This window comes from Canis aureus, chromosome 6, assembly GCF_053574225.1.
Source record: "Canis aureus isolate CA01 chromosome 6, VMU_Caureus_v.1.0, whole genome shotgun sequence".
Taxonomy (NCBI): Eukaryota; Metazoa; Chordata; class Mammalia; order Carnivora; family Canidae; genus Canis; species Canis aureus.
This window is the reverse complement of record NC_135616.1, coordinates 50,088,808-50,102,347: the sequence shown is the minus strand read 5'-3', so window position 1 is coordinate 50,102,347 and position 13,540 is coordinate 50,088,808. Positions and strand designations below refer to the sequence as shown.

Sequence of the window (13,540 nt, the reverse complement as noted above, 5' to 3'; positions counted from 1 at the left end):
TTCAATCATCTAATTTACAGAAGAAAAAAATGACGGTCCACAGAGGTGAAATGACATGCTCAAAGTCATAGCTGGTTAAGAAATAAACTAGATCTAAAGCTCAAATCTTTTTTTTTTTTTAAATATTTTTTTTTAATTTTTATTTATTTATGATAGTCACAGAGAGAGAAAGAGAGGCAGAGACACAGGCAGAGAGAAGCAGGCTCCATGTACCGGGAGCCCGATGTGGGAATCGATCCTGGGTCTCCAGGATCGTGCCCTAGGCCAAAGGCAGGCGCCAAACCGCTGCGCCACCCAGGGATCCCAAAAGCTCAAATCTTAAGATACCTAGACATACACATTTTATATAATTAAACTCTAGTAGAAATGAGCTAAAGCAACATCTTGAAGTTGAGAGGAAAGAAAATAGAGATATCAGAGCTTCTTTGCAATTTCTGAGATAGGACAAAGGACAATGATGTGTTTCAACTAAGGCACTAGGTTTCTAGCGCAAGTGGTAATCTCTACTGCCAACTACAGGGAGGGGTGGAAGAAGACAAGAAGATGTCAAATAGTCAGAACCCATTACTCATCTGCCACTAACAAAGTTATTCTTTATAAACATAAAAGAAAATAGGAACTCCTCGAAGATTTTCAAAGACTACGTCAATTTGGTAGCATTGTTTTACAAGCTGATGAGTTTTGCTTTGAATTTTTGATCAGTTTGTGAAAATTATCTGGATAACTTTTAGTAGAGTATTATGGGGTTTCGCTGTTTTTAATTTAATAAAGTTCAAGAATCCCTCAAAACACCAGGGCAAGAGAAAGCAACCCTTAATGGGAGAAAACTGACCTGGGAGGTGAGGGTGATGCTTGGCTGCGACTGTAGGAGGTTGGCTTGGCTTTGCTGAGGTAGTTGCGTTAAAAGATTTTGCGCTTGCAGGAGTCCTGTAAAACATAAACATGTCATATCAGAAACAATAAAGATTATTGCGAACATACGGCAAAATAAAATATAAGAAAGTAAAATGAAGATCTCCTACTGATCTCTTTTAATGTCTTATTTGCCTTAAATTCAAACTTGTTAAACATGACTTGAGTAGGAAGAATTGGACATCAAACTAAAATTGATGTGTATGTGTTTGATAACCTGTCTGATGACCTTTCTGACTGGCCAATCCTTTACATTAGTAAGGAATAGATGAAAATGAAGAAATATTCTAAATGGAAGCAACTTGAAACTCAAAAAAGAGCTCATCTTACCCCAGAATCCAGTAGAAACTGCCAGTATATGTTGGACCAGAGAACTGTCTGGTTCATGAAAGGAGCAGACTATCTATTAAGTGGAACAGATATTTACACAACCAAAGATTTTGGAGGGCAGCCCGGGTGGCTCAGCGGTTTAGTGCCGCCTTCAGCCCAGGGTGTGATCCTGGAGACCCGGGATCGAGTCCCACGTCAAGCTCCCTGCATGGAGCCTGCTTCTCCCTCTGCCTGTGTCTCTGCCTCTCTCTCTCTGGGTCTCTCATGAATAAATAAATAAAATCTTAGAAAAGAAAAAGATTTTGGAATTAATCATTAAGAGGAAGGCTAAAGGACAGAAATAATGCGGACTTGGTAGAGATGCACTTTCCCTTGGTAGAAAGCCTCGCTACCCTGTCACTCTCCACACTGATTCCATTAACCAACTACAAACATGACTGAACTTAACTGATACAGAAATGACACGACAATATTTACCACTAAAAAATCTGCAACTTCTAATATAATACTCTTCTCACACTTTAAAAGAAAATATATGATTGTTAGAAGCATATGATTTTAATGCTCAGCCCACATTTTTTAATACATTCCCAAGAAAAACTATCAAAATACCAGAAGTAATTTATGTTGAAGGATTTCATTTAGACTTTTGGCCAAACTCTTGGTCCCCCCTAGTGATTAAACAGATGAAAGACAGTAAAAGACGACTTCAACATGTGGTGTGCATGACCAAAAAATATATTTTTCTTAACATGAATACCGAGGTTATTTATTTATTTTCAAGATTTTATTATTTATTTGAGAGAGAGAGAGAGCGCACACACAAATCGGGGGGAGAAGGAGAGAGACCAGAAAACTCCCCGCTGAGCAGAGAGCCCAATGCAGGACTGGATCCCAGGACCCCAGGATTGTCATCTGAGCCGAAGGCAGATGCTTAACATACTGAACCACCCAAGTGCACCTGAATACTGAGTTTAAAGTAAATGAAATGAAAACATTGTGCTGATAGACAGAATGACAGCAGCGGATGTACGGTTCCTTAAGTGGCAGCCCTATGCAGTGCTATGCTAGGGGTTGCTGGGGAGGAGCTCACCCTGTTGGCCCTGGGGCGTCTGTGAGATGATAAACTGCGCTGGCTGCAAGTTGGTGGTTGGATGCACCAACACAAACTGCTGCAGGTTGAGATTCTGCTGCTGAAGCTGCTGCAGTTGCTGCAGATCCTAGAAAACCAGAATTAAAACACAGATTGGAGATCCTGAAACAAAAACTCCCTGAATCATAAGGTTCCCAGATTATGAACTGTGTCACCCACATAAAAAAGAGTTAGTAGTTTACATCCTTCCATTCTTGGGAACTGGGTGTGCTCTGAGTATGTTCACAAAGCATGGGAGGAAACCTGGGACCACCCCAAGGATTTATGATTCTTGGGGGTATCTGCTGCATCATAACTTAGGCCAAACCTAATTTCCAATAGTTATTTCCAATTTCCTCAGAACAAATGATTACGGTTGAGTGTTCTAACATGTAAAGACCAATATGGGCTTTAAAATCAAGTGAGAAAAGAATATTTGAAGAGTATTTGAATATTCAACTGATCTTTCTCAAAGTAAAAATTGAGAGCACTATGTCTGAATTTGCATCAATAAATTAAAATATCTATAATGATTCATTAAATCTGACACAAGTATGAGAAATCAGTGTAAAAATACCTAAAAATAGCTATCCATATAAAAATCCAATCCATAGTGTATTAAACTTGCTCATCTTGGTTTTAGCATTTTATAATTTTCAATTTGCTTTTGTGCACATTATCTTATTAGAATAATGTCACCATAGGGTCTCAAATCTTACACACTAAAAACATGTATTTGGTGATGAAGAAAGTACCCCAAACTAAACATTATCTTGATAAAACCTGTATATAATGGTCATAAGGATTAGTGATATCTATTCTTTACTCATATAGTTAACTGGCTTTTTTTTCCACATCTAATCAAACTCTAGCTACAACACAAATCCACTTCTGAGTCTTCTCTAGGGGGATAAAGACCCTCGTCTAGCACTAGACTCATAAGAATTCTTTGTATGACTTACTGATATGACACTTGTACTTTTTTCCTCTCCTTGAAATAAAGGATTTCATTTACCTTTCTTCCTTGGTAGTACTGTCTATGCCTCTTAGATAACTTTTTATTATCTCTCGATACCTTGCCTTAAAATGTGAAAACTGAAACCAAACAACATTCTAATACAGTTCTGTCGGAGTTAACCACTCTGTAGCAGAAAGATGATGTGCCATCTCTCACACACACAAGTGTCAACATTCACTGCAGAGCACATGAAAGAACCCATGCCTGCCATAATTAGCTAATTAAAATAAATACAGTAATCCTCTGCTTCAGAAATATGCCAACTAATTATTCAAGAATTGTCACTTAATATAAACAGTTATTCAAATAATCAGTTATGTGTTTATAATATCAACTCAAATAAGCAAACAAACATATTACTTCTTGTTCAGTGGTAAGGAAGGCTACCACATAGTTCACTGATCTAGAGCTTTCCAGGCCTTGAAGGACCTACATGAACAATCAGAAAGTGAATTTTATACTAAAGAAAACCTGTCGTTTTTTTTCTCAACTTCCTGCTCCAGCCCCAGGAGCTACTCACTCACCTGTGCGATCTGGATGGGCTGAGACAGGGGGATCTGCGTCATGGGCGTGGCGGCGGAGGCTGAGATGGTAGCACCAGCAGCGCTGTGCTGCTGGCTAGCGGAATGCTGCTGCACTGCAGCAGCCAGCAGCTGGGCCTGGGCCTGGGCCTGCTGTAGCAGTAACTGCTGCTGGGCTGGCGTCAAAGTAAGCTAAACAAAATGAGAACAAACAATCTGAAAGGTTTGAAGGAGAAGGGGCCCTGATGCAAGCCAATTTACTTTGTGTAGGTAACTCAAGTGGTGTAAGACCTTGGCTACCCAACTTCACACGGTTACTATGACACTAAACCATTCATCAGCAATCAAGCTACCATTACTAGCAGGACATTTAAATGAAAATGGTGGTCCTCACTCTGGACTTAAACAATCATTCAAGCTTGTCCAGGGCCCTGGGGTTCAGGCAAAAAAAGTAATTAACTAGTAAGCAAGGAAAAAAAGAATCAATGCTGACAGGATATGAAAAGAAATTTACACCAAACAGAACATCAAGTGATTAGTCAGATGAATGAGGAACAAGGATGCTGGGTCTGACCAGGAAAGAACTGATAAGGCCCAGCTGCTTGCCATTAGCATGAATCTCTGCCATATTCCATCATTTCCATTATGCCCTAAGATATGACTAAAGAATATGAGCTCCATTTGTTTCTTTTCCAAGTCTCCCGACAGCCCTCCCCAACCCAGTCCTTTCTGTTATTGAAAAGCACTGGGTCTCTGCAACTTCACATCCCCTTCCTAACACATTATCTCTGTGAAACAGGTGGTGACAGCCGCTCTCTTTACATGCAAATGAATCCTAATGCCCAGGTTTAATAGAAGCTCCAGCCACAAGAACCTGGAATCCCAAGTGTCTCTTACTATTGTAGACACTAATCACCCCAAACAAACCCAAACAGTAAAACAGGAAATGTATTTAGAGCAGATTTAAACTTGCTTTCATAATGCAACTTATTTCAAACACAAAGTAGTGTGTTTTGCCTTCCTTTCGGTGGCATATTCTAATCAGACAAGAAAGAACCCTAGAATATCTTTTTACTTTTAAAAGTTTTTTTTTTTTTTTTTTAAATAATCTCTACCCCCAACATGGGGTTTGAACTCATGACCCTGAGATCAAGATTCACATGCTCTTCTGACTGAGCCAGCCAGGTACCCCACCTTGGAATATATTCTTAAGTGCATTCACTTAGTGGTACAACCCTCCTAAAAGGGTCCAATACAATTTGCATATTAGAGTCAAAAGAATCAAAATCAAACCATTCAAAAACTTAATATCTATCAAGTAGATTTGCTTATAAATATTTTATATAATATATAATACACAAATATATCAATCTCTATTGAAGGAATTTTTATTTTAAAAATTTTATTTAAATTCAATTATAATTAACATATAATGTATTATTAGTTTCAGAGGAACAGTTTAGTGATTCATCAGTTACATATCACACCCAGTGCTCATTATATCACATGCCCTTCTTAATGCCCATCACCCTATTACCCCAGCCCCCCACCCACCTCCCCTCCAACAACCCTCAGTTTGTTTCCTAAGGTTAAGAGACTCTTACAGTTTGTCTCTATTAAGGGGATTTCTAAAAACAGTTTTGCAACATGTCTTCTTTTTTTTTTTTTTTAAGATTTTATTTATTTATTCATGAGAGACACAGAGAGAGAGGCAGAGACACAGGCAGAGGGAGAAGCAGGCTCCTCACAGGGAGCTTCATGTGGGACTCGATCTCTGCACTGGGATCATGCCCTGAGCCACCCAGGTGTCCCAGTTTTGCAACATTTCTTAAAAGAGCTTTTCCATTACCAAGACATACTTAACAAAAAAAAAAAAAAAGAAAAGAAAAAAGAAAACATTGTGTGGGCTGATGTGATATGAATTGAACAATAACAACTCTTATCTCTCTCCTAGCCTTTCCACCCACAAGGTAACAGACAAATGTTCAACACTGGAAAAATATTTTTGGAGTCTTGGGCAGCCCGGGTGGCTCACCGGTTTAGCGCCGCCTTCAGCCCAGGGCGTGATCCTGGAGACCCGGGATGGAGTCCCATGTCGGGCTCCCTGCATGGAGCCTACTTCTCCCTCTGCCTTGTCTCTGTCTCTCCCTCCCTCTCTCTCTGTCTGTCTCTGTCTCTCATGAATAAATAATAAAATGAAATCTTTTAAAATATATATTTTTGAAGTATTAAAACAAAGAAAGCTGAAAAGTTAAAAACTTAATATATTCATGAGAAGGCCAATTTATTACCAATAAAAGTAAATGACATTTATTGATGGTTACGTGCCAAACACTGTTCTTTGAGTTTCACAAATATTGGGACTCTTCACCTTTGAATAATATGAGATGCATCTTACATGGAGAACATCCTCATCTAACTGAAAGAAAAATGAGGCATAGGGAGACAAGTAGATTAGCCCAGACAGCAAACTGCAGAGCCAGGGCAGGAGACCAGAGGTTTCATTTGAGAACATTACACCGTGACTTTAAAGAAAATGTTTTTCTTTTGTAGGTACTGGTCTGTTCTTTAACTTCTACTCTGCAGCAATATCAGAACTCCAAACTAACCACTATAATTTCATCAATGTAATGGTCTCAGTTACAGGATGACTTCACTGGCATGATGAAGCAACGGTTGAAACATGAGTTTAAAGAAGTGTTTAGTTTATCTAAAGCATCTGCAAAAGTAAGAAAAGATACCCTGAAAACTTATGACAAAGGTAATTCCTTTTTCAGAGCTGCCTACAGAAAATTCCTACAGTACAGAAAATAGTGTCAGGCAAAACCATGTCACTGTCCACTCTAAACCATTCTTCTTTCTTTTCTTTCTTTCTTTCTTTCTTTCTTTCTTTCTTTCTTTCTTTCTTTCTTCTTCTTCTTCTTCTTCTTCTTCTTCTTCTTCTTCTTCTTCTTCTTCTTCTTCCTCCTCCTCCTCCTCCTCCTCCTCCTCCTCCTCCTCCTCCTCTTCTTCTCCTTCTTCTTTCTTCTTTTTTTTTTTTTTTAAATACTTTATTTATTCATGAATGACACAGAGAAAGGCAGACACACAGATAGAGGGAGAAGCAGGTTCCCTGCAGGGAGTCCTGGACTTGATCCCAGGACCCCAGGATGAGGACCTGAGTTGAGCCAAAGGCAGATACTCAACCACTGAGCCACCCAGGCATCCTCCTCTACCTCCCCCCGTCCCGATTTTTAAAGGGTTTTATTTATTTATTTGAGAGAGAGAGAGCATACAAGTGGACAGAAGAGCAGAGGGAGAGGAGAAACAAGACTCCTCGCTGAGCAGGAGCCCAACGCAGGGCAATCCCAGCACTCTGGGATCATGATTCAAGCCGAAGGCAGACACTTAACCGATTGACCAAGCCACCCAGGCGCACCTACTGCAAAAAACAGTACTAATCAGGTATTGACCAATGGCAGTTCCAACACAAAGCTTATTAGAATTCTTAGTGGAGACTTACCCCAGTTATCTGTCCTCCAGCCAGCATGAGCTGGGTCTGGGGGATGGCTGCCTGCACTGAAGGCTGCTGGGAAGGCTGGCTTGGCTGCTGTGACTCTCCGGATTCTTCATTAGATTTAGACTGAGCAGTTCAGGAAGGAACATGAGAGTTCAAGTGACTGACTAAAAAAACTGTACTTAAAACTCCATATTTTAAGAATTATTTACAACATGAATTTATCTAGTCATAGGTTTTCTGGTTTCCCTCTTTTCCTTTCTTATTAATCTTTGTATTTTCCTAATTTTGACATAGTAAGTTTTTAGACTTTTTTCCTTTAAAAATCACATTTACTATTTGTTGTTTTCTAAGTATAAATGGTCAAATATGGAACATATAAAAGTAGAAAAAAAAATAAAAGTAGAAAAATAAAATATAAAAATTATCCACAATACAAGTTTTTGGTATAGACTTTTTGTTCCAATGAGTCTATACTTTTTGGCATAGACTCAGTTTGTTCCAACTAGAGCAATATTCCACTGCTCTAGTTACAACTTCCAAGAAAAAAAAAAAAAATTGGTCCTCCCCAGATCAACAGGATTCTTTAAAAAACCCAATCCTCAACTCTGGAAATAAGGAATAAGGGAAGAGCACATTCTTAATCCACCTCTACATCAGACCCTCCATCCCAACATTCTGAGATGTATTCGGTGGTCAGTGGGAAACTTCCTTAAATATATCGTCTCAGAGACTGATTACTTGACCCACAGAACCTTTCATCTAATATTTAAAATAACTGTAAGCTTAGCAAATCCCAACAAGTAACACACAAATTTAGAGGGAAAATGCTGCAGTCAGGAGGGAAAGAGAACACACTCCTAAAAGGGACACTAAGAGGAAATTTTATGGTAATTAAAACTGGGTATGCAGAGCATTAACATTCTGCATAGATTTGCATATTTCCCACCACCTGTTTTGGGGACTGCAGCAAGGCTAATTAACATAAAGGCTCTGATTAATTCTGCCAGTCATTGAGAGATAATTACAGTGCAGGACTGTAAACATGCTGCACTGGAGATACAGCCTGTTTGCCAACATCTCTCTAAGGGATGAAAGTTTACCATGGCAACCAAGGCAATTTTCTGCCTCCTCTCCCTCAGAAAGGAAGGTCACATTATCTCTTTTTCTTTTCTCTTCTTGCTTCCATGTGTTACTAGGTCCATATTCCACTGGGTTTCCTGGAATGCTCAACTCAAGGTCTTTAGTCATTAGCAACACTGAAATCAATCTTCTAGAATACGGTTTTTCCCCTCTTGACTGTTAGTAACCTAAAGACTATACCGAAAGGAAGGAGATCCACTAAATGATGATGGAGTGAAGAATAACTGAACTCTGCATGTTTTACCATATGGTCTGTATCAGAAAAGTAGCCGATTTAACTTTTGTTCTGAAAATTCTGACTATATGAAGCCTATCAATGACTATAACAGGTTTAGTTACAAACCTTAGAATCAGCACTTTAGAGCAGAGAGGAACCATGGCAAGATTCTAAACTTCCGCACTTAAATAAATGTAAGACAAAAGGAACCCCACGAGGTGAAATGACTTGCCAAAGGTCACACAGTTAGTTAGTCCGACAGTACAAACCTAAGACCTTTGTATCTCAGTCCAGTGCTCTTTCCTCTACACTATAAAATAACAAATAAAAAGACATCTGGAAACAAAAGGGCATTAAGATATTATTTGGCTTTGTGTTTAGGTATGTGTTATTACTGTATGACTTAGAAACATTTTACTAAACGTACATATCTAACTCTGAAAATAGGACTTTTCTTGTTCACCTTTTGTCATTCGCAGTAGCATAATATAAACTGGATTTTCATTAATGTCAATGATTATCATTATTTGGATCTTAATAACATTAGGTAATAAAAAAGGGTAATACCTCTAAGTATTTCTTATTATAGAATTATTGTATGCTCATTATTAAAAAATCAGAAAAATATGGTAAAAAAGAGGAAAACTGATCCATAATCCCATGACCCAGCTTACCTGTACATTTAACGACTGAGCAGCAGCCTGTAAACTTGTTCCAGCGAGCTGGACCTAGAAGCAATGTAATCAGGTAAATTTCTAGTCTAATACTGTAAGTTGACATCAACAAGTATTTCAAGAATCTCTACTAAGTGAATGTCACTGAGTTAGAACTGAGAACATAAAGAGATCTATCTCAGAGGGCGAAAACTTAATGGACAAGTTCACAGTTCCTCCACTCCCGCCAGAAAATGCTATTAATATTTCTTCTCTAAAAAATGCTTTCCCACACTAAAATAGCCTCTTCAGGCATGTCTCACTGGTATTAGGCAATCCTTATATAGCATCCTGTTTGTATTCATTGGACACTTAGATTCTAACAACTTAATTCACCTTTCATTTTTTGTATTAGAAAAAAATAACAAGCTACTTATATACATTATTTGTATCATTATAAATAATCAGAATTATCTACTCATTCTAATTTCAAAATTTTCATGTATATACCAGAGTAAAAACCTTATATATACACCTACATAGCTAAGTCTTAAAACATTTATAGTCATAACTCAAAACTGCCAGCCGAAATAAAGAATCTGTCTTATAAACCACACATGGAAGTCTGTCATAACACTTAATATATTTCATGCATTTAGAGAGTTAAAACCATGATTAGAATCAGGATCATTATTTGGCAATCATGTTAATAATAACTGATTCTGGTTAAGTGTCATCAATGGATGCCCTAATGGGTGAAATTTGAGGAATAACATGATATTTACATATTCTCAACTATCTTTCCATACATATTTACCAATTACAAAAGGTAAAGTCACCATTAGTGACACATGTGCCTTCCAGTTTGATCCACTAAAGAACACAGAGTTACTTTACGTTGTATTCCTCTGCAAACCCCAACTGAGCAACAATGTACAAAATAACTAGTTTGTATTCTTTTCAAAAATGCCAGTGTCTTGAAAACAAAGAAAGACTATGTTGGGAGAAAAAGAAAATAAACTAGGGTAAAATAAATGGAAGCCTAAATTAGAATGGCAGCAGTCAGCATAAAAAGTAGTTAACATGAGAGACACTGTGAAGTGCTACATAGGATCCCAGTAACTGGCTGGATATAGATAAAGAAAAAGGTCGTGAATTATTCTAGGGTTCAAATCTGAGAGACTGGAAAAAGGTAGTATCATTGATAGAAAGCTAGTGAGTTCCATCTTGGATATATAACATTGCATTGAGGTTTTCTGAAGTTAAATATGTGTTGATATGGAGCTCAGTATAGAGTTCAGGGCTAAAATGAATAGACTGCTACCCTTTATTTAAAACTAACAGTCCTGGGGGCACCTGGGTGTGTCAGTGGTTGAGCGTCTGCCTTTGGCTCAGGGCGTGATCCCGGGGTTCTGGAATCGAGTCCCGCATTGGGCTCCTTGTGTGGAGCCTGCTTCTCCCTCTGCTTGTGTCTCTGCCTCTCTCTCTGTATCTCTCATGAATAAATAAATAAAATCTTTAAAAAATAAAAAATAAAAAAAATAAAACTAACAGTCCTGTTAATAGATAATAACCCTCAGAAATAAACCTAGACATTTACAGAGAACACATTTTAGATGTAGTGCATTCAAGGAAGGATTATCTGAAAAGATGCTTAAGATCCAAAGGCTAAGAATTCAACCAAAGAGCCAGAGGAAAGTTTTGGTACAAAGCGTTAAAGTAGTAAAGTTTCTATGTGATTTTATTTAAGTCATGTGGTTTCTGGGTAGAAGTTTGTTGAGGAACAGGATAGTTACAGGTCTTAAAATATCCCCTCTCATGGATTATTTGCTAATTACAAAGAGGAAGAAAACTGCCTTTATAGTGGACAAATCTGAAACACTACCTTTATCAAATAATCAAATTTAATATCACAATAATGGGACAAGGTGATACCACAGAATTTCTAATGTGCTCCTGTCAAAAACTTGGTTCCAATCACAAGGGAAAAATTAAACTCAAATTGAGGGGCCTTCTACAAAACAGTTGTTTTCTACTTTTAAAAAATGTCAATATCATGAAAGATGAAGATAGACTAGGAATTGTTCCAGAACAAAGAAGCCTAAATAGACATGACAACTAAATGCAAGGTGTGGACTAGACTGTAGATCAGAAAACACTTAAATACTGACTGAACATTAGATAATAGTATTGCATTGATGCTAAATTTCTGGAATTTGAAATTTATGTTATAGCTGTATAAAAGAATTCTGTTTTTTAGGAAAAACATGACAAAGTACTTAGAAGTAGGTCATAGTGCCTGCTACTTATCTAAAATGATTTTGAAAAAAAATATATATGTACACTTTTATATATGTGTGTTTATACACACACACAGCAAAGACAGCAAATACTAATAATTGGTAATTCCAGATGAGGGGCTTTCAGTCAAAAACAGTTCTACAGTTATAACTTTTCTATAATTTGAAAGTGTTCAAAATAGAAAGTTGAAAAAAAAAGTGAGAGCATCCTTTTACCACTTCATTTAGCTACCTCCCAACATCCTTCAAAACTTAGCTCAAAGCCATCCTGTGATAAATGTCCTTGATTGTACAGGTTCAGCTAATTATTTCTACCTCTCTATTCCCATATAACTTTAGCATTCATTTATTCAGTAAAAATGACTGAACATCTATTATATTTTGGGCTCTTTGGAAAATACTGGGATAAAGATTTAAAAAAGGTTCCTATCTTCATGGAATTTATGGGGTGATAGAACTAAAATCATCTACTTTGTATATGTGTACACACATTTATAATTATGGTAAGGAAAAAGAGTATGAATTTGGTCAATAAGAGGGCTAGAAACAGAAGGTAAGTGCCACATTTATGTTAATTATGTGTCTAATCAGATGGTGAGCAATTCTGCAGGGACTGACATCTTAATGGAGAATTCAGTGATGTCAAGATTTCATATCAAGTTCCTTGATTTTAAAGTTCTTTGGTTTGGGGGGATACTGAAGGTTCAATGATTTTGGTAATCAGTAGATGGAGGCCTTGGAGCTGGTGCAAGAGTTGCATTCTTCTTGGAATTCAGATCCAATGGAGAAAAGACTGCATATCATCTATGTACTTTCTGGGATTTTTTTTTTTTTAACACATTTGGACCATCACAAATTTAAGCCAGGTAGAGGCTTAATATGTACCACATAAATTGACTACCAAATATGTTATTCCTCTAAAAAACCAGAAAACTTGTTGGAGGCTACACATGTTTTTATTTTTTAAAAGACTATCTATCTATGTATCTATCTATCTAAGAAAGAGAGAGAGAGTATGCGCGCGTGTGTGCACACGCCCACATGCATGCCCGCACACAGAGGTAGAGAGAGAGAAGCAGATCGAGGCAGGGCTCGATCCCAGGACCCTGAGATCTGAGCTATAGGCAGATGCTTAATCAACTGAGCCACCCAGGTGCACTTACAAAAGTTTTTAGAAGAAAATCAATATGAAAATAATATTTTTGGTTTTCTACAATACAGTCTTAAATTATTTTAGATGCTAAATCATCTTAATATTTTACCTGGAAGTTTCATATAGAAGTTCCTCCACTTTTTTTTTTTTTTCAGAAGTTCCTCTACTTTCAAAAGCAAACAAAGCTATCCGCTTGAGCAAAAGTGTGTGTCAACTAGGACATCACTCCAGTATGCTAATTGCCACCAGCATACTACTCCTCTGAATTTGTAAATAAATGGACTTTAGAAGACTTTTCTTTTTTTCTTTTATTTTTTTTTTAAATATTTTTTTCTTTATTTATTTATGATAGTCACACAGAGAGAGAGAGAGGCAGAGACACAGGCAGAGGGAGAAGCAGGCTCCATGCACCGGGAACCCGACATGGGATTCGATCCCGGGTCTCCAGGATCACGCCCTGGGCCAAAGGCAGACGCTAAACTGCTGCGCCACCCAGGGATCCCTAGAAGACTTTTCTAAAATTCCATTGTTTCAAGTGCAGGAGCTTCTTTTATACAAAGTACAGGTAGTCTAAAGATATATTTTACAAGCTCAAAAGACATACGAAGATACAGTTTATGAAAACATATTCTGAACTGAGAGTCTTACACAGTAGGTCTCGGGCA

At 37.6% G+C, this 13,540-nt stretch overlaps 1 protein-coding gene across 5 annotated transcripts in view; it reads right to left on the bottom strand.

The window, feature by feature from the left end:
• POU2F1 (POU class 2 homeobox 1) overlaps positions 1-13,540 on the bottom strand; it is a 187,083-nt gene that overhangs the window by 43,733 nt on the left and 129,810 nt on the right. For all 5 annotated transcript variants that reach the window (XM_077901517.1, XM_077901521.1, XM_077901519.1 and 2 more), the window contains 5 exons: positions 9,444-9,497; positions 7,416-7,535; positions 3,917-4,105; positions 2,336-2,462; positions 833-927 (listed from right to left, as the gene is read on the bottom strand). In XM_077901517.1, the coding sequence (XP_077757643.1) occupies positions 833-927; positions 2,336-2,462; positions 3,917-4,105; positions 7,416-7,535; positions 9,444-9,497 (585 nt within the window). The remainder of the gene's footprint in view (positions 1-832; positions 928-2,335; positions 2,463-3,916; positions 4,106-7,415; positions 7,536-9,443; positions 9,498-13,540) is intronic.